The sequence below is a fragment of the Alosa alosa genome, chromosome 3, assembly GCF_017589495.1.
Source record: "Alosa alosa isolate M-15738 ecotype Scorff River chromosome 3, AALO_Geno_1.1, whole genome shotgun sequence".
Lineage (NCBI taxonomy): Eukaryota > Metazoa > Chordata > Actinopteri > Clupeiformes > Clupeidae > Alosa > Alosa alosa.
In genome coordinates this window covers 8,491,044-8,511,805 of record NC_063191.1, presented here as the reverse complement: position 1 = coordinate 8,511,805, position 20,762 = coordinate 8,491,044, and the positions used below count along the sequence as shown (strand labels likewise).

Below are 20,762 nucleotides of genomic sequence, written 5' to 3'. Positions count from 1 at the left end.
TTTATTAGGATATGTGCTTATGTTGGGCTACAAAACAAACTTTCAGCCAATAAAACATATCTAGAATTAATTTGACAGAATATGCAAATAATATTATGTAAACTATTTTATATTATTGTGACCATAGAAAGCTTTCAACCCTGAAAGCTGTAGCTAAATGGATCCCCTGTCACTATCACCATTATCACACGGGGGCGCGCGTGCACAGGAGTCAGCAGAGCTCTGGGAGTCAGAATGGACTTTAGATAAGAATATTTTAGAGGTCTTTTGCACGTAGTGTCTGTTGGCTTTTTTAAGTGAGCAGTGGGCTTTGATGCCACACTACTTACTTTACAGCTGCTCTCAAAGGTTTTCAATGCGTTTCACTAGTAGCAGAGGCCGTCTACGGGGTCTATTAGACATTCTCTGCTAGTAGTCTACTTTACAAACAGCAATAACTATAGGCCACTATACATGGTTTAGACTACTTATTATTGTTAACACAGAATCCTCCTAGATTAGCTCATGTACAGTAATGGAAAAAATGATTTAAATTTTTTGGGATTCATTTCTGTACTTCCGTATTTTCGATGTTTCTGCCCACTAGAGCAATTATCTGCTATACGGAGCGATCTTTGAGTCAAAAAGCACCGTGAAGCAGACGAACTTCGCGTTACTGTGGCAGCTGGGACGACCTGAAAATCCGGATGAAGACGAGGTTGAGTAGACTCGTTTTGAATTTTCAGTGCTTCCTCTGTTTATTTCGACACTCACAACCCATGTGGGACACAGGCTACACACTGTTGATGGAGAGATAGGCTAAATAGGGTCACTCGCTTCTCTGAGGCCACATTTTCTCATACATTATTTTTTCAGTCGTAGCCGGAGCGCTAGCGTTGACATACAGCTCAACATGGCGTTTCAACGATTGTGTGCTTACGTTACTCGACCGATAACGTACAAGGTGGTTGAATTGGTGCGATTTTAGGTCTTTGCACAAGCAGGCTAATGTACCAAGCTAGCTGTATTTTTGGATTCTGATCTGTCGAAATACATGCGATTATGTATCTTTTACGTTTGCTACTCATTTACGGACAGCTTCCCCTGTAACGTTAACAAAAGAATCCTACTGTCAGTGTAGTCAAGCCGACTAGCCAAGTTAGCTTCTCGATGGCGGTACTAGCGTGCTAACTGCAGATGCAGAATACCGTAGCTGTTAGCTTTGCATGTCATGTTGACCATATACATGTAGACGGATGTAACGTGACATGTAATATTACAATTTCCCATAAACTGAAATTGCATCTTGTTGGATAAAGTCTGCTAGTGTTTCAGTGCGTGAACCTCAGTAAAGCCGTATAGGAACTCAGCGGTAGCTGTGCAAGCTACCTAGCATCTAAGCAAATGTTTACAAAGTCACAGTTACTTGACATTTCCATTTGGCTCAAAGTCCTAATAAATGACAGATCTGGTAGTCAGCAAGGTGTCCGACCTACCCCCAGCCTCCAGATCAAGTAACGTTAATCAAGTAGCCTAAACTTTATTGAGGTCTCAGCTCAGACATGGTCCATCTGAACAGTAAACCACAAAATATGAAACAAATTGAAGTTTAAATGCTTAGCACAGAGAAACACAACACTTACCTGATAAGATTTAGTAAAGCAGTGTGTAATGTATCACTGCAAGTATTGTGTTATTCTATATTCTATTCTGTATAGTGCAGAAGATGCGGAATATTTGTTTCAAGTTACACAACTGAACTATGAAACATACCTCTGCACATTCTGCTGTACTGTCACTATATGCACCATGCATCATAATATGACCCTAACAATCCTTTATGACTTTATGATGAGTTGGCATTATTATACAAAACACCTTGACTAGAGCACCATTGATTGCATCCAAAATAAATCATTTTTGAATGCTAAAATGGCTAATCAACAACCGAACATCACTTCTACACTAGTACAGTAATGTGATTGTTTTGTAAGTGTAAAAGTAGATATTAATTTGGTCTGGTTAACTCAGAAATCTTATTTTATTGACTATGTATCAAGTGTTTTGATGATAAACATGTTGAGTAACTGGCATACTATTGTGTGGTAGGCCATTGAAAAATGGAGGAAGAAGTACAGAGTGAGGAGGCAGCTTCAAACTTGAAAGAACTCTATCTCCCAGAATCCTCTACTCCAGAGACCAGTGGCCAGGATCAAACACACACAGATGGGCCGGTGGCTGAGGTCTACTTTTTTTACTTTTAGCTTAAGATGATGGATATAGCCAGCATAAAAAAAAACCTCTGTTTAAGCTCTTGGGCATTATACAACACTTACCCAAGGTGGCTATCAATACCATGTCTACCATGTAATACACACAGCTGTCAGTTTTTGCATGCACATAACCTGTGTCATTTTACTCTCAGGACATTGACAAGGATGATCAAGCAAAGGAAGAACTTCAAGAGCAGCCTTTGACCAATCCGAACACTGGGAAATCTGCCCCAGCCATCCAAGCTCTTCCCACAGTCACAGGGCCGAACCAGCTGGAGGAGTTCATCATCCTGGACCAGAATGGGCAGGCGCTGCAGTGTGAACGCATGGTGAGAGATGCCACAACCCTGAGTTGGGATGGTCAGAGGAAGTGTTATCTGCAATGACATACATTTATATCTTGTTTATTTTTGTCTGTTTTGTCTACTTTGTCTGATATGATTACTGGCACCTGCTGCAGCAACATGTTTACAGCTGACGTTCCCTTGAACACTCAGATAGCCACCGACATGAGTTGCGTTGCCACTTGCGACGCACATCAGCGCTACTTTTTTTCAACTTACAAGCATTGGATAAACAGTGGATTTTATTGAGCAGCGCAGACAAAAATAGAACTGAACCGCAATCGTCATGGCGGCGGCTGTCAAGTCTGTCTGACTGTACATGCTTTGTCCATGCTTTTGACATTGGAAGAAATCTGCTGGTCAGGCCCTAGTGAACAGCTCTGGAAGAGCTGAACAGAACCTGCAGTGTGAATGGATAGAGACATTGAGGGGTAGAGATTCATAACTGAGACAACAGGCATGTGAAGACATGTCAGTATGCTGACGAGATGTGATTAGACAGATGCAGTCTGTGAAAGCATAGTTCAGTGAGTTTCACTTGGCATAGGATGAGCTACATTATCTCAGTTTTGGAGCCTAGTGTGGATGGTTGCATGCTGTAGATGGTTTTAGATTAACAGTTTCAATGTGGAACAGACAATATATAAATTGTATGACTTAATATTAATGCACCAATATATGATAATTTTAATGAACATAAACCATTTTTATTTATGTGTGTGTGTGTGTATGTGTTTTTGTTGAGTAGGTCATTGTGACAGGACAGTCACAGAATGGACAGGTGTACATGATCCCATCCAATCAACTTACAGCATCTCAAGTGCTGATTCCTCATGGCCAGCTGTTGGACATTGCTGAGACAACCGGTATAAATCACACCCTCTTACTGCATCATAATGTCCTATTACATCACTTCCTCAGCCCTTACCTCAGTCACATCCTCATAATGGGACATTTAGCCAAGGAGCAGACTTTGGCCCTTTCCGACACTAGTTACTCCCTATCCATTTGCACCCCGTTTTCACGCTCACAACTGTTGCCATGAGTAAACAAAACTAGTCAACTAGCTCTACACTGCAGACATTCACCAGCATTTTATACAGCTGTTTTAACGGGACAACTGTCAGATCATCCTCCCGTTTATGCATATCATAAACTCTTGTTTATGCATGCAACACTCCTGTTGGTGACGCATCCTTGGTTCCTTTTCAAACTGGTGGAAATGCTCACTCTCTTGAGCACCTCACCATGCACACAGAACTACAGGCCAGTCCCGGCCCTGTCACTGCAAGCGTCTCATGCTCGATCACCCTCAAGCACACTGTGGATTTTTTTTATTTAATTTATAAAGTATATTTAGGATTTAGTTTTGTTAGTTTTTCTTATCTTATACTGTCTCTATTGTACAGTGGAGTTTAGTTATATGTTTATACTTATATTTACCATTTCTGCTGTAAGTGCATGTTGTGTGTGATGTCAGTATGCTACTGAGACCTTGAATTTCCCCTTGGGGATCAATAAAGTATCTATCTATCTATCTATCTATCTATCTATCTATCTATCTACTTCCTGGTTCCCCAGGATCAGGTGGTCAGAAATCCTTCAGTCAGGAGCCACTCCAGACGGTCACCCTTACAGCCATCAGTGGCATTGCAGGCAACGCTACGACTGAGACCGACCCCAACTCCAAAAGGTAAGTCCTGCTGAACACCAGCCTTGCTGGATTCACATTGTGATTCACATTGTGGTTTGTAAGTGCAGTATAGGCCTACATATTGATACATATTTTAATGAAATATTTACAACAACTTTATTGTCATTGTGCAGAGTACACATACATGTAAATATTTGCATTGAACGAATTATGAATGTATGAATTGTATGTGTGCATATCTACAAGTGTGTGTGTTTGTAAAAGTCTTATGTACACCACGTCTTCTAGCTGTGTCTGTGTGTGTGTCTGTAAACGTCTTGTGTACACCACCTCTTCTAGCTGTGTCTGTGTGTGTGTCTGTAAACGTCTTGTGTACACCACCTCTTCTAGCTGTGTCTGTGTGTGTGTCTGTAAACGTCTTATGTACACCACGTCTTCTAGCTGTGTCTGTGTGTGTGTCTGTAAACGTCTTATGTACACCACGTCTTCTAGCTGTGTGTGTGTGTGTGTGTAAACGTCTTATGTACACCACGTCTTCTAGCTGTGTCTGTGTGTGTGTGTAAACGTCTTATGTACACCACGTCTTCTAGCTGTGTGTGTGTGTGTGTGTGTGTAAACGTCTTATGTACACCACGTCTTCTAGCTGTGTGTGTGTGTGTGTGTGTGTAAACGTCTTATGTACACCACGTCTTCTAGCTGTGTCTGTGTGTGTGTGTAAACGTCTTATGTACACCACGTCTTCTAGCTGTGTGTGTGTGTGTGTGTGTGTGTGTAAACCGCGTCTTATGTACACCACGCCTTCTAAAACTGTGTGTGTGTGTGTGTGTGTGTAAACGTCTTATGTACACCACGTCTTCTAGCTGTGTGTGTGTGTGTGTGTGTGTGTAAACGTCTTATGTACACCACGTCTTCTAGCTGTGTGTGTGTGTGTGTGTGTGTGTGTGTGTGTGTGTAAACGTCTTATGTACACCACCTCTTCTAGCTGTGTGTGTGTGTGTGTGTGTGTGTGTGTGTGTGTGTGTGTAAACGTCTTATGTACACCACGTCTTCTAGCTGTGTGTGTGTGTGTGTGTGTGTGTAAACGTCTTATGTACACCACGTCTTCTAGCTGTGTGTGTGTGTGTGTGTGTGTGTAAACGTCTTATGTACACCACCTTCTAGCTGTGTGTGTGTGTGTAAATTATTGTGTGTACACCTTTGTCTTCTAACTGTGTGTGTGTGTGTGTGTGTGTGTGTAAGCGTCTTATGTACACCACGTCTTCTAGCTGTGTGTGTGTGTGTGTGTGTGTGTAAACATCTTATGTACACCACGTCTTCTAGCTGTGTGTGTGTGTGTGTGTGTGTAAACGTCTTATGTACACCACCTCTTCTAGCTGTGTGTGTGTGTGTGTAAACGTCTTCTAGCTGTGTGTGTGTGTGTGTGTGTGTAAACGTCTTATGTACACCACGTCTTCTAGCTGTGTGTGTGTGTGTGTGTTCTGTGTGTGTGTGTGTAAACGCGTCTTTATGTACACCGCGCCTTCTAGTGTGTGTGTGTGTGTGTGTGTGTAAACGTCTTATGTACACCACCTCTTCTAGCTGTGTGTGTGTGTGTGTGTAAACGTCTTATGTACACCACGTCTTCTAGCGCGGATGCCTTTGTGACTCCATTGAAGCCCCTCCCTCGTAATGCACCCAGCTGGGCCCTGAGGCTACGCAGCTGTGAGGTCAGAACACACACACACACACACACAGTTACCTAAATGTATCTAGTGACTCTATGACACAAAGCACTCTCTACTGTATTATGTATGTATCTGTGTGTTTATTCATTCTCAATGTCTTCATTGCAATGCAAGTACACAATGCAAACATGTTGTAGGGAAACTCTGTTCTAATTGGGCACTTCTTGTCCGCCTCCCTTTCTTCCTGTTCTGGAGCAGAAGATTGGCGACTCCTACCGCGGTTACTGCAGCACGGAGGCGGAGTTGGAGGCAGTGCTTCTTCTGCACAAGCAGCAGACGCAGGCGGTGTTCGGCACACGCCAGTCGCCCTCTCCCGCCAAGGCCGCCACACGCCTCATGTGGAAGTCCCAGTACGTCCCCTACGACGGCATCCCATTCGTCAACGCAGGTTAGAGCGCCTCCCGTCAGTCAGACTATCACTGCTCTTGTTATTCAAATATTTATTTATTATTTCAGACCCCCAGGAGGGTCAATAGCATGTGAAATATATGGCCTTATAGTACAATAATACATTGTCTTAAATTCCGATTGGATGGGTCTTAAATATTTTTGTCATGTCACCGCAAAAATGCAGGCAATCTGCTCTGTCAGGTTGAATAATTATGACCGGTATGCGCTGCGTTTGCTTGTTTGAAGTGTGTGTGTAGGCTATACTTATGTGAGAGTGGAATTGATGCTTTGATTTCAATTTGGTAGGCTTAAATCCACCATGCAAATTATCCTCCCGATTCGAACAAACAACTAAGAACTCACACAACACCATTCAGAAATTTTAAAAAGAAAAAAGAAACTTTAAAGAAAAAAGTCCGCCGGGCACGTTTGCTTCTATCTGTCCCATTTGAATCCGCTTTATGCACAACATAGCACTAGTGGTCTCACTTAGTAGGCAAGAAAACTTTTCGGTTCCGAAAAAACAACTTCAGCTTTAGCTTTAGCAGACCTTCACCTATCTTCAGTATCAAAATTCACAAAAATCCATGGCATGACCTGTGTGTGTGTGTGTGTGTGTGTGTGTGTTTGTATCTAGGGAGCCGGGCGATTGTCATGGAATGCCAGTTTGGTCCACGGCGAAAAGGCCTCCAGCCAAAGAAGAGTTCAGAGCTTGAGAGTCAGAGTGCAAACTACAAAGCCACCTGTCCTGCCAGGTACACACACACACATATATGCACGACACACACACACACACACACACACACACACACAGGTCATTATTGTCTCCCTGCTGTGTGAACCAAAATGGCTGCAAAATGTTTGGACAGCATACTTTCATATCCTTAAGTCATAAAAAAGTGAAGACCAAGTTAAAGCATGAAAGCATTTTTGAAGCCTCCATAGTAGTGGTCAGATCTATGCGGAACCTCCATGTAGTGGTCAGATAGTAGTGGTCAGATCTATGCAGAACCTCCATAGTAGTGGTCAGATCTATGCGGAACCTATGAACATTCTTTTAATATGCTCTGCTGTTTTGTAGATTCTCAAGGTTGAAATCAGCCCCAACAGTGTCATTGAACAAAAATATACAAAAAACCTACAGTCTATACATTCTCACTTAAATACTCTCTTTGACCGTTCAAACGACATCATAGCAGCATTGTTGTTATTAGGGCACCTTTGTTAGGGTATCTTTAATTAATTAACACTTCTAGTAGGCAGCTTTGCCGTCACACTGACATCTCCCTGGTCTTTTAGGATCTACATTAAGAAGGTGCGAAAGTTTCCGGAGTACCGCGTGCCGACAGACCCAAAGGTGGACAAGAAGGTGGTTCGTCAGGAGCAGGAGAAGGCTTTCTTCAACCTGAAGAAGAGTCTAAGGGACATCGGAGGAGTCATAAGGTAAGCAATCGCTGATTATAACAGTTCCTATTGCACTAATGCTGCCACAATGCAGCTCTTTTGCCTTAAAATAATGGGTTCAGACTCAGTCTGATGTGACCCCAACTTATACAATGGATAGTGAAGTCTCTGACATTGCCAATGTGCACTTGGGACGATCGATATTAGGACTGGGCGGTATACCGGTTCACACCGTAAATCGGTGTATATTTTCGTTATGATATGAATTTTTAATATACCGCCATACCGGTGTATTTGATTACACAACGTTTGGAATGCTGCGCCGCGCGACAGTGTTTCAGACGGGACAAAACACCTTAAGTTTTTCCGCTGAAGTATGACCCTTAAGGCTTAATTTATCCTTAGGTAAGGGTGTTGCACAGAATACCTTAAATTGTTTCTTTAGTTAAGGAAAAATGTTAAGGGATACTGCTTTGAAAGGGATTTACCATCACGAAAATTCTATTGAGATTGTTCAACAGCTGTAACTGGCTGGCTAGTAGGTGATGTCGTTAGTTAGCAACCCACCGAACACAGTGAAGTTTAATGTTTGTGAAATTTGCACAGTAAAAGTTCTGTATTTTGACTGCAATTGTCTTTGCATTCTGATTAGATTCTTCATTAGAATCATGAGTGGCTCTTTGTAAACAGCATAATTTTCTGGGGCCATGCAAAACTGCATTACCACTAGTGTGGAGTTATTCTACATCATGACAGTGAAATAGACCATCCTTAGTCAATGTACTGCAGCAATTCCTCTCTCAACCTGTAGAAAATGCTGTGAACATCTGATTATGCATGGAAAAAAAAATACCGTCATATACCGTGAAACCGTAAGAATTTTGAAAAATACCGTGATATACATTTTGGTCATACCGCCCAGCACTAATCGATATTACACTATGTATACTATGTAACTCTATGACTAATTGGGTACCATTGTAGTGCTAAAAGGCATTGAAAATGGATTCCAAAAGGCATAGCTATTAATTCTTCCATGGAGAGCAACCCAGAAATGCCAACATTTGTAAAGACATGGTCTCTAAAAGTAATCATCATGCATACGTATCTTACCAGTAGTCTGAATATAGACCAGTAGTGAATATTCTTATTCACTTACTATTCTTCATACCTTAACATTTTGCCTGATTCTGAGAATGAGATGCGTTCTGTGTGAAAATATTGTGATGTTATTATTAATATTATGATGGCCACAACAATATTGAACGTTAGTGATAAGCAGTCATGTTAGCCAGTTATTGGATTTAAAGTTACTCTAATCAAGTATTTCTTGCTAATTTCTTCAAGTGACATACAGTACAGTACATTGCCCCAAAGAGTCCAAGGGTTATTTTGCCCATAGCTGTGAGAATGACGTTTTTTCTTTTCATATAATATTCAATTTGGTAAAATGTACTAGTGTTAATTTGTAGGAACACGTATCTGACTTCAGGTGGTATTTAATATGTATTTAATATCCTTTCTCCCCACCTGCACAGGTACTATCTCCAGCTACCTACCCAGAAAGCTCACCTGTACCACGATATGGAGGCCCCGCCCCTCCCCCCTGTGTCTCTGCCCCTATCAGAGGACGATGGGGAGGGGCTACTAGGGCCAGAGGAGGAGGAGGAAGAAGAGGATGACGGCTCCCTGGATGATGACAGCTGCATGCCCTCTCGCTTGCACCCGCTAGTAGCTGAAAAGATCAAGCAGCTGGTGTCACAGGGACACAGCCAGGTGTACACAGTCCGCAAACAGCTAAGGTGAGATGTGAGCCTCTGTCTTTAGAGCCCTGTTACCCTCAGATTTAAGAGCCCTGTTACCCTCAGATTTAAGAGCCCTGTTACCCTCAGATTTAAGAGCCCTGTTAGCGTCTGACTTAAGAGCCTGTTACCCTCTGACTTAAGAGCCCTGTTACCCTCTGACTTAAGAACCCTGTTACCCTCTGACTTAAGAGAAAGTAATTGCTATCCAGCTTAAACACAACCACAACCTTAAAGGGACACCAGGCAAGCCTGATGCTTTTTCTCTACGAAACTCCCCCTCGCTCGGTCTGAAGCTCTTTTCCTTTTCTTTGTGTCTTCCGTCAAGGGTTTCCGCTGCTTCTTCGCCGGCTCTGCCATTATACACACGTTTGCAACAATCGCTAGCGTTTCGTTAGCCTGCCTCTGTGCTGTGGATGCAGGATGTAAACTGATCCTGCTTCGGGTCGGCGGGTACGATACACTGAACTTGCAAGGGGATATTCTTCCTACAGGCAGTAAGGGCGGTGAGAGTCTTCATTCGCCCTGTAATGAGTCATTTAACCATATACCGACTTACGAAGATGAGTAATTAACACAAAAACGTTGCCTGGTGTCCCTTTAAGACCTGGCTCAAAGCAAACCAAATGTGATCATAATATGTAATCAGGTGTAATCAGATTAGAATTTCTGAGAAATTAAAGACTCTGCCTTGCATCTATGTGTATTGCATTGTATGATTTCCATTGTCTGTTTGATGGGTACACATCACACTGGTCTGGGTACCAGTCAGCATGTTTCAGTTGTAGCTGTAATCAATCTCATGTGATAGCTAATCTCTCTATTCTAGGTTTTTAAAAACTGGCCAGGGACTACAGATGAAATTTACCCCATACAGCTTGCTGTGGCTTATATACTGTATGTTTGTATCATTGAGCACTGTCCTTATCAAACGAGCAAATAATTAAATACAGTAATGGGGATGCTCCAGGTCAGAGGTTTGACAGGTGCATCGTCTATTACAGTGGTTCTCAAATGTTCTCTCTCATTCCCTACTTTGGAGGTAGGGAATTTTTTAAGCCCCACCTGACCCCATCAACTCAGCAAAATGAGAATGTTTAAAAAAGGGTTCCACGTTGCATTTCCTGTCTTGGTCTGCTGGATAAGATGCTATTTTAATTCATATGTCAGTCTGATTATGACTCCTATGCTTGTGTTTGACTATTTTGTTTTGAATCTGTGACCTTTCAAAAAAAAGAAAGGCATTATTAAAGATTAACAAAAAAAAAAGAAATTCTCCTGTTCATCACGGCCCACCTGACTCACCTGTCTCTATTCCCCACTAATAAGTATAAGTATAGTATAAGTATATATACTTTTTGATCCCGTGAGGGAAATTTGGTCTCTGCATTTAACCCAATCGGTGAATTAGTGAAACACAAACAGCACACAGTGAACACACAGTGAACACACAGTGAGGTGAAGCACACACTAATCCCGGCGCAGTGAGCTGACTGCTTCAACGGGCGGCGCTCGGGGAGCAGTGAGGGGTTAGGTGCCTTGCTCAAGGGCACTTCAGCCGCGGCCCACTGGTCGGGGCTCGAACTGGCAACCCTCCGGTTACAAATCCAGAGTGCTAGCCAGTGGGCCCCCCATGGGACCCACCCCACACTTTGAGAACCACTGGTCTATTAGTAGCCAAGGCCACAAGTTCATCAAAGGTGCTCAAGTGCTCTCTTTCTCCGTCTCTTTCTCTGTCTCTTTCTCTGTCTCTTTCTCTGTCTCTTTCTCTGTCTCTCTCTCCCGTCTCTCTGTCTCTTTCTCTGTCTCTTTCTCTGTCTCTTTCTCTGTCTCTCTCTCCGTCTTTCCCTCCCTCCCAGGAAGTTTGTCGAGCGTGAGATGTTCAAGGCAGAGAAGGTTCCGGAGAGGCACAACCTGTGCTACTTCCCCACGGTCAACGACATCAAGAACCACATCCACGAAGCCCAGAAAGCCATGCAGCAGCAGCTGGGCTGCCCCGCGCCCCCCGGCGACCCACAGGTCAGAGGTCAAACAAACACACTCTGCGCTGCGGTGGAATGTGTTACAGTATTAAAGTGGCCTCAGCAGTTAGTAAAAGAGTGCAGTTGCTCAGATTCGTAGAGCATGGTATCAGTAATACTTGTCACCTTCGCCCCTGTTAGGAACAGAGGGTATTGTGATCCTTTATTTGTCTGTGTGTGTGTGTGTGTGTGTGTGTGTGTGTGTGTGTGTGTGTGTGTGTGTGTGTGTGTGTATGTGTGCATGCATGTATGTGTGCTTGTTTGTGTGTGCACATGCGCGTGTGTGTGTCTGTGTGCTTGTTTGTTTGTGTGTGTGTGTGTGTGTGTGTGTGTGTGTGTGTGTGTGTTAGGGGTGTAAAGGTACACACATTCGTACAGAACCAATAAGGTACAGGACGTTAGGTTCAATACAGATGTGTACCGAATGTACCAAATGCAGTCTCTAACAGTAATCATCAATAGGCTTTTTTGCTTGTGGACCTTGTTTCAAATTCCGAGTTCCCACACAAATATATTAAGTGGCATACCATATGTGTCAGTTTAGTCAATTAACATCAAAAAACATTTGACACCTTTTCAAAATACTATTCCCGTTGAGCATCAGCAATATTATCAGTGAATTTTAGGTTAGCAGTACCTACAAGTTTACTGCACCGAAAATGAACCAACTGTTACTTGAAAACCAAGGTATGCACCGAAGCGTTATTTTTGTGTACCGTTACACCCCTAGTGTGTGTGTGGTGTATGTGTGCCTGTGTCTGTGTGTGTCTGTCCTTCTGTCTGCTCACTTAAATAAAAAAAAAATCTGGTCCAGTTTGCACTTGGCATAACCCCACGGATATTATTGCTTGTTGTTCTGAATAATCTGATAATGGATAGAATGTTCTGTTGTTCCTCTCTGGAATGCTTAGTGCAGTCTGTGGGTTCTGTGTTCTTGGCTTGCGCTGCAGAACCCTCAGCTGATGGTATGTTTTGTGTGTTCTTTCCTTGCGCCCTCAGTGGGCAGGGGATGACCTCCTGACGGAAACTGTGACCCTCACCCTGACCCCTGCGTCTATGGAAGGTAACCTATATGCAACCATATGACCTTTGGCCTAATGACCTGCCTTTTCTTGTGTGCTAGGAGATGCTATCCATAATAGAGAACAAGCTTCTCCACAAAGCATGAGTGTAACTTGTCTGTATTGGCTTTGTGTGTCTGTGTGTGTGTGTGTGTGTGTGTGTGTACATGCATGTATGTGTGCTTGTTATATGTGCGTGCGCATGCATGTTTCTGTGTGTGTGCGCTTGTGTGTGTGTTTGTGTGTGTGTGTGTGTGTCCCACACAGTGACTCCTCAGAAGTGTGCGGTGCTGGAGGGCAGTGACACTCTCTCCCCTGAGGCTGTGCAGCTCTTCAGCTCCCTCAGCTCCCTGCAGCCCAAGATCTTCGCCCAGCTCCAGGTGCCCCACCACACCAGCCTCACCTCTGACCTCTGACCCACCACACCAGCCTCACCTCTGACCCACCACACCAGCCTCACCTCTGACCCACCCACCACACCAGCCTCACCTCTGACCTTTGACCCACCACACCAGCCTCACCTCTGACCTCTGACCCACCACACCAGCCTCACCTCTGACCTCCTGTTGGATATTTTAGTACACCTTTGACGCAAAAAAGACAGGAGCCAGTGATCCCAAAGAACAAACAATTGTATTACGTTTCTTTGCAAAGAGAGAGAATGATACAAAATAAATGTTTTGTACCGAGACTCTGACATATTCTGCATGTAAGCTTCCTTTTATATGTTCTGGTTACACAAATAGAGTGTGACAGTTTGTGACAGTTAACACATGGCCTAAAGCAGCATTTCTTTTTTCATTCTTGAATGGCCTAAGACATCATTACGTTTACATATCTTGACCTTTAGGTCAGACTTTATATTTCGAGACAGCTGACATGAATTTCTTTCCATTCCTCTGCGGTTGATTTGCACAACTGCAAGTTGTGCGACTCAGCTTGTCTGGCAAGCGTAATTATAAACAGAACATAAGGTTCATGCTTGTGGACTAAGTAAGGGATAATGTTATAGAGCGCCAGTCATTATTGGGAAAATAAGTCCCGACAGGGCGAACCGGCGTGTCGGGGTCTTGTTCCGCCCTGAAGGGATACATGATCTATACGTTCTATACAATATCCCGCTTATTACACGGTTACTTGCCAAAACAAAACAATCAACTCCCCAAGATGTGACTCTTTAGCCTACATAGCCTAGGCTATTTGTTACCGTTCATCGTGGCTTTTGCTGAGAAACAAATAGTTCGCATTCTTTAGAACACAGCTGATCAACCATCTGCTTTTTACTTTTGAATGAAGTTCCAGTAGTTGCGGAGTGATATGAAAGACCTGAATTAGAAGCACAAACTCCGTTGCCATTGACAGCGGCCATTATTTTTTCAGAGGTCCTGTAGTCGAAAATAATGACCGCTAGAACTTTGGGAAATCCCATTCAAGTCAATGGAGCGTTCTACTTGCATTGTGAAGAGCCGTGTAATAAGACAGAATAATAAACAGAACACAAGAGTAATGCTTGTGAACCAAAACAGAATAATAAACAGAACACTTATATGTTTTAAAGCAGTGCAATAACTTTTCTTAATTGTCAACATACGCAAACAGATACATTTGATTTACAATTTTTCCAAGACCTCTGACCTATGACCTATGACCTCATGGTCCTATAGTGCTCACAGCAATATCAGAAATAGATATCAAGAGCACCCCTGCACTGAACGTGCAGTTTGCTGTAGTGAAATTGACAACTGGACTAACAATTGATTTTTTGCACTTGGCCTGGTGTCTACGTGTGTCGCTATATCCCACAAAATTACAATAAGTTGGCAATAACCATCAGGTAGATTGACACACACACACACACACACACACACTCTCTCTCTTTCGCACACACACACACACACACACACACACACACACACACACACACACAATCTCTCTCTCTCTCTCTCTCTCTTTCACGCACACACACACAATCTCTCTCTCTCTCTTTTCACACACACACACACACACACACACACACACACACACACACGCACACGTTACACGTCTGCTGACCTCTCCCTTTCCCTCACCCTTGTCCACATCCACAGGGTATCCAGCTGCAACCCGCCTCCAACCCAGCAGATGGCGCTCTTCCTCAGCACTCCTCTTCCTCCTCCTCAACTTCCACTGCTGTCCCTGACCTCCTAGAGCCCAGCAGCCCCTCTCTGGCCCCACAGCCACAGCTGCTGATGGGCCCCACGTCCTTCCTGCCCTCTAGCGCCACCCTGGTGGAAGTAGGTGGTATAGCGGAGCCCCCAGCAGCACTGCTGGGCATGGGGCAGCTGGTCAGTGTGACTGCCCTGGGTGGCCTCACCAGAGAGGGGGGAGCCATGCATCAGATACTACTGGAGGACGGACAGACTATCCCAGTGCAGATAGTGGACCCTGCCACCCTAGGTGATAAAGGAGGGGGGTGGGGGGTTGGACTGACTGGACAGCTAGGATGTCAAACATCACATGATTAAATAGGTCAGAACCACTGAAATGTAGGGATGTTTGATCATTTTGAATTGCACAGGGAGCCAGTGTAGTTGTTGGAGAATGGATATGATATGTTGATATAGGGCAGCCATCAACAAATGGCGGACCGCGGTCCGAGTCCGGACCGTGACGTGATCCTATCCGGACTAGGGATGTTAACCGGTAGCCGTTTAACCGGTGGTTGACCGAATCAACGTTGACCGGTTAAAGTTTTCTGACGCCGGTTAAAAAAAAAACACTATTTTTAAAGCTCCCGAATGCCAGCCAGCGTCTGTTATTACACTGCGCACACACGTGTTATTGGTGTTGTATTGTATGGGGCGATATGATATACACCATTCTCACCCATTCTCACAATCATTTTGACGGACGCGGAAAAGCTAAGCGCCGCGCGGTAGCCTATTGAAAAGTTACTACTTGTTAGTGGCTGTTGACTATGGCATGATGGTAATTGTAACAATGTAATGCCTATTGCAATCCTGACTGCAATATTGTGACAAACTTCACTACTTGTTAGTGGCTGCGTTTGTGACTTTGACTATGGCATGATGGTAATTGTAACAATGTAAAACAAAACCCTTATTCCTCCACAAGTAGTGGACAATGATTGGGGAAAATGATAATACAAAGGGCACTAACATTGTGTGAGCCTAACCATAAAATGGGGATAACTTGTTGTGTTTTAAATGGCATTGTGACCGACTTTAACCGTTAATGAGGCTCAGTCACGGTTAAGATTTTTAAAATTTCCCCATCCCTAATCCGGACCCAGACCATAATAGCCTAATTTAGATTTTCACGTAAGATTTCAAAGCTGCGCTAAATGTTTCGTTGGTTAGGATAACAGCATTTACTTCAGGAGCTTCAGGAACCATCATTTCGCTTGCTGCTACTCAGCCAGTAAAATCTGTGAATTCTGATAAAGTCGAAGCAGTGAGTAAAGTAGCCTACTATGGGGAAGAGACTGATAGCCTGAAACGAAGCGAGAGAGGAGACGAGACGAGAAACAATCAGATGGATATCTAAGTTAACGATAAGTAAGTTATTTTCAAATCATCGATTGCTCAAAGAGGAGAAAGCTAGACAGCGAAACAGAGCTTTATATAACGATACGGGGGCAATACCATTATAAAACTGTCGTCCGTAATGCCAACTAAATATAGATGTGACAGTTTTGCGCGGAATTGCCCTGGACCTCTTCTATATATTCTGAGACAGGCGATTTTAAGCGCCAATTTGAAGCACCTCTACTAGACAAAGCATATATTTTGAACAAGCATAGGGTAGGCTAGGCCCATTCAACAGTGAACTGAGACCACAGAATATTTTGCGATTTAAGAAGGCAATATGATTGATCCACCACAATCTAGTTAAGCCTACATGCATTCACTGCCCAACAACGTGATATTCCTGGGTTTCCAGGATTTCGGGTCAACATAAAAAATACTAAAAAAATTAAAAACTTGCTGATTAATGGGTTCAAGGAACCAGCTGTGGAATATCCATCCTTGCCTCAGCTCAAATTTTATTTTAAGTGCATGTTAAGATCTTAAAAATAGCCAAGGCTACTCAGTTTTTCTCCCCAATTAGGCTACTCTTATCTTGCCTTATTTCTCCTCATTTCGAATGTTGCCTTTTAGGCTACTTATTTTATTTCACATTAAACATTAGGCCTAGGCCTACAATCTTCTATTTCTTGAATTTCCCCTTTGGGATCAATAAAGTATCTATCTATCTATCTATCTATCTATCTATCTATAACTAGGCTCCATCCATCCATCCTAATATTATACATACATATATACATAGCCTAAACACACGTTAAACATTATGATGCTCCGGACCTTTGCTTGAGGAAATTTTCCGTAACTGGTCCTCGCTGAAGATTAATTGAATACCCCTGATATAGGGTGAGAACTCTTGCAGCGGAATTTTGTATGTATTGTAGTCTGTCTAATCACTTTGCTGAGACATGTTGCTCCAGTCCAACGTCGTGCAACGTGAGCTGAATTGTCACGTGACTGTTTTCCCAAGATGGCACCAGCCTGTATATGTGAACTGTACGGTTTCTAAACTATCTTTTTAATAAACTCTCTGTACACTTACAAAGTTCTCAATGCTTCGGTTTACATGTAGGTCTACCGTGGAAGTGTGGTGCTATTTTGAGCCTTGTTGGTGGTATAGAAATAGCGATTTCTTTTTACTTTACGTGTGCCCTGAAGACTAATGTTATAAGCTAATTAGCGGTTTGTGGTAAAACTGGTCAAGTTCGATTAGCATGAAAACGACGAACTCGGTACACATGTTATTAACCCCTAGGGTAATTTTGCGCCGGAATTGTCCTTGAAAACCTTTTGAATGGAAAAACTACTTAGCATGTTAAAAACCATTTGAATGGTGTGCTTTAAAAGTGCTATATAAATACATTTTATTATTATTATTATTATTATTATTATTATTATTATTATTATTGAATCAAATGTAATTGAGAATGTGTGTGTGTGTGTGTGTGTGTGTGTGTGTGTGTGTTGTGTGTGTGTGTGTGTGTGTGTGTGCTTTTTCTTTCAGCATTGACACCACCAGAGGACGCAGTTCAGGTGAAAGAAGAGACCGAAGATAGCATCATCAACTCAGATGAGCCTATGGTGGACTGACACACACACACACACACACACACACACACTTCTGCACAAACACTCACTAACACAGACACACTGACTTTAGCCCACTCTGTCACATGCAAAACTTTACTCTCACTCTGTCAGGGAAAAACTGAATGCTATTCCCTTTGTGGACCTGTGTGTGTGTGTGTGTGTGTGTGTGTATGTATGCATGGGTATGTGTATGGGTGTATGTGGCTGTCTGTGTTTCAATGCCCATAAGTGACAGACCATGTGACTAGTTTCAGGACTTGTGGTGTGTGCGTGTGTGTGTGATACAGACATTTCTCAAACATTTCTAGATGGCCAGTTTGAACACATCTCTGGCTTCTCATTGAGAGTCAGTACGCTGAGTTTGTCCACAGGTTTCATTGTGTATTCCGTTGGTAGAGATCTTTGTTGCAACCAAAGGTTTTCATAGAAAACCACCTCCTATGCCGGCCCCTAAGGACCAGTTCCTCGTCCCATACTGGCCCCTCGAGTCTCAGCAGCCCCATCTGGGACAGGGGCACTGTGCCATGTGCAACGTGGTATCCAGTGGAACGTATCCAGTGGTGTCAAGGTCAAGGTCAGACGAACACCGCCATCGCACTGCAGAGAGAGTAGAGAGAGCTGATCGCTTCTACTGTTAGCCATCCAGAGGGTCACTGGAGTGACTTGTGGCAGACGGGAGTCCGAATCTACAAAGGCCAAAGGTCAACAGGTAGAGTAGCCACTGTTGTGTAGAGCGGGCCAATAGCTTCTACTGTTGATCATGTCACTGGAGTGCCTTGTGGCTGAGAATCCGGTGACTCTACAGAGGCCAAAGGTCAACAGGAAGAGTTGGAGCTACTGTTGTATAGACAAGTGAATAACTATCTCTGAGTAGTTGTGTACTACATGGAGCACTATGTAGCAAAATAGTGAGGATTTCGAACACAGCTTTTGCTGTGTAGAGATGTAGCGAGAGTTTCAGAATTGTAAAGAGAATTAGACAGATTAACTGGAGCTCTACGCCACGCCAAGAACAATGAGTTAGCATTAGCATTGGGCTGGGAAGCTTCTGCTGTAGCAATAGACCAGAGGTCAGAGTGAATTATAAGCATTAGCTTTAGGATGGACGATGATTAAGAAGCCACTGCAGCGACAGGCAGCTAATGGCAGGTTTCAGAGAAGCAGCCGGTGTGATAGAGTTGTCCTACTGCAAGGAGGGAGGGAGAGAGAGAGAGTGTGAGAGAGCTTTACAACGGTGTGTGGGAATGGAGGACTCTTAGTATGATATAAAACTCACACCAGTGCATTGTGGGTAACCCTGAGACGTGGTAGAGTTGGATCATGTGCTGGCTTGGCTCAGTTCAGCTTCAGTATCAGGGCATGGAAATCAGTATAGAGCATTTGGAAGAGCTCTCTGCATAGACACACCTGCACATACATGTGTGAAGCCCTGATCCAGCCAGATCTTTTCAAAGATGATAAGTTTCTAAGTGGCCATGTTTATGTGTCACTCTTTGCCACTGTGGTTACCCACAATGCACTTGTGTGAGCTTAACACTCCCTTCTGTTAACTCTGTTTAGCCCCAACCCCTACTGCAAGCTGGCTACAGTATTTTCCTGACACAGTATGCATCACTCTGGTCTTAAACTACGATATGAAAGGATGAATGAATGAAAGGATGAATGGATGAGATGAGAGATGGATGAGATGAGAGATGGATGGCTGAAGGGAATATGTCCTTTTTTATTTAATAATTTCAATGAGGTTTGGATATGACTGAATGAACTGATAATGATGATGATGATGCTGTGTAGATCAGCTGGAGAGAGAGAGTGTGAGAGAGCTTTACAACGGTGTGTGGGAATGGAGGACTCTTAGTATGATATAAAACTCACACCAGTGCATTGTGGGTAACCCTGAGACGTGGTAGAGTTGGATCATGTGCTGGCTTGGCTCAGTTCAGCTTCAGTATCAGGGCATGGAAATCAGTATAGAGCATTTGGAAGAGCTCTCTGCATAGACACACTCACATACATGTGTGAAGCCCTGATCCAGCCAGATCTTTTCCAAAGATGATAAGTTTCTAAGTGGCCATGTTTATGTGTCACTCTTTGCCACTGTGGTTACCCACAATGCACTTGTGTGAGCTTAACACTCCCTTCTGTTAACTCTGTTTAGCCCCAACCCTTACTGCAAGCTGGCTACAGTATTTTCCTGACACAGTATGCATCACTCTGGTCTTAAACTACGATATGAAAGGATGAATGAATGAAAGGATGAATGGATGAGATGAGAGATGGATGAGATGAGAGATGGATGGCTGAAGGGAATATGTCCTTTTTTATTTAATAATTTCAATGAGGTTTGGATATGACTGAATGAACTGATAATGATGATGATGATGCTGTGTAGATCAGCTGTTTTGTGTACATATGGAATCCACCACTGTACCTTTATTTATAGTTATTACTGAAACAGTCTAACATGGCTTGTAAGATTACAAAAAAACACAAATTAATTAAGAAAAATAAAATAAAAAGTCAAATAATCATGACACCATGTCTGTGTGTGTTGCATTGCATCACTCTGTTGTCTATAGTTTCATGCCCCTCCCTGAGGTGACCAGAGTTTTCGTCATCCATCGCTGCAATGTCGAGAATAGCAGGGAGAGAGAGAGAGAGAGAGAGGTGAGAGAGAGAGAGAAAGAGGGCAGTCAGCCTACCCCAGTCTCAAGCCTCAAGGCTCTTCTGGGCACTACAGGGTAGGGTGTGTTGAATCCTGCCCCCTGACACCAACGCCAACACCAAAGAGGACCTCCACACATGGCACATGTAAGTGTCCAGGCATGGGAATATTAACATGATGGGGTCCTAATATCATTGATAGCCGAAAAGCAAAGCATTGCCGTGCACTGCCCCCCTTGGGTTGTGTTTGGGACATGCTCATAGCATATGCA

At 43.3% G+C, this 20,762-nt stretch overlaps 1 protein-coding gene across 4 annotated transcripts; it reads left to right on the top strand.

Annotated features, from left to right (window-relative positions):
- The first annotated feature begins 180 nt into the window (after nucleotides 1–180).
- On the top strand, nucleotides 181–19,227 carry carf (calcium responsive transcription factor). 4 transcript variants are annotated; one of them, XM_048239561.1, is made up of 15 exons: nucleotides 181–697; nucleotides 2,089–2,222; nucleotides 2,405–2,581; nucleotides 3,345–3,462; nucleotides 4,178–4,289; nucleotides 5,878–5,956; nucleotides 6,173–6,362; nucleotides 7,002–7,119; nucleotides 7,664–7,807; nucleotides 9,307–9,570; nucleotides 11,430–11,589; nucleotides 12,591–12,654; nucleotides 12,920–13,032; nucleotides 14,740–15,088; nucleotides 17,741–19,227. In XM_048239561.1, exons 2-15 carry the CDS (start codon nucleotides 2,100–2,102, stop codon nucleotides 17,824–17,826), a joined length of 2,097 nt encoding a protein of 698 aa, XP_048095518.1. In that variant the 5' UTR covers nucleotides 181–697; nucleotides 2,089–2,099; the 3' UTR covers nucleotides 17,827–19,227. The 4 variants fall into 4 exon arrangements, with proteins under 4 accessions (XP_048095518.1, XP_048095521.1, XP_048095520.1 ...); XM_048239564.1 differs by having other exon boundaries at nucleotides 181–702; XM_048239563.1 differs by lacking the exon at nucleotides 181–697 and adding an exon at nucleotides 734–943.
- Nucleotides 19,228–20,762: the final 1,535 nt, after the last annotated feature.

What these genes read in the sequence shown, in the direction of transcription:
- carf (XM_048239561.1), top strand. Translation starts at nt 2,100, where the DNA reads ATGGAGGAAGAAGTACAGAGTGAGGAGGCAGCTTCAAACTTGAAAGAA. An exon ending in CAGATGGGCCGGTGGCTGAG is followed by an intron (nt 2,223 to 2,404) that starts GTCTACTTTTTT and finishes TTTTACTCTCAG; the next exon opens with GACATTGACAAGGATGATCA. An exon ending in GGACATTGCTGAGACAACCG is followed by an intron (nt 3,463 to 4,177) that starts GTATAAATCACA and finishes CTGGTTCCCCAG; the next exon opens with GATCAGGTGGTCAGAAATCC.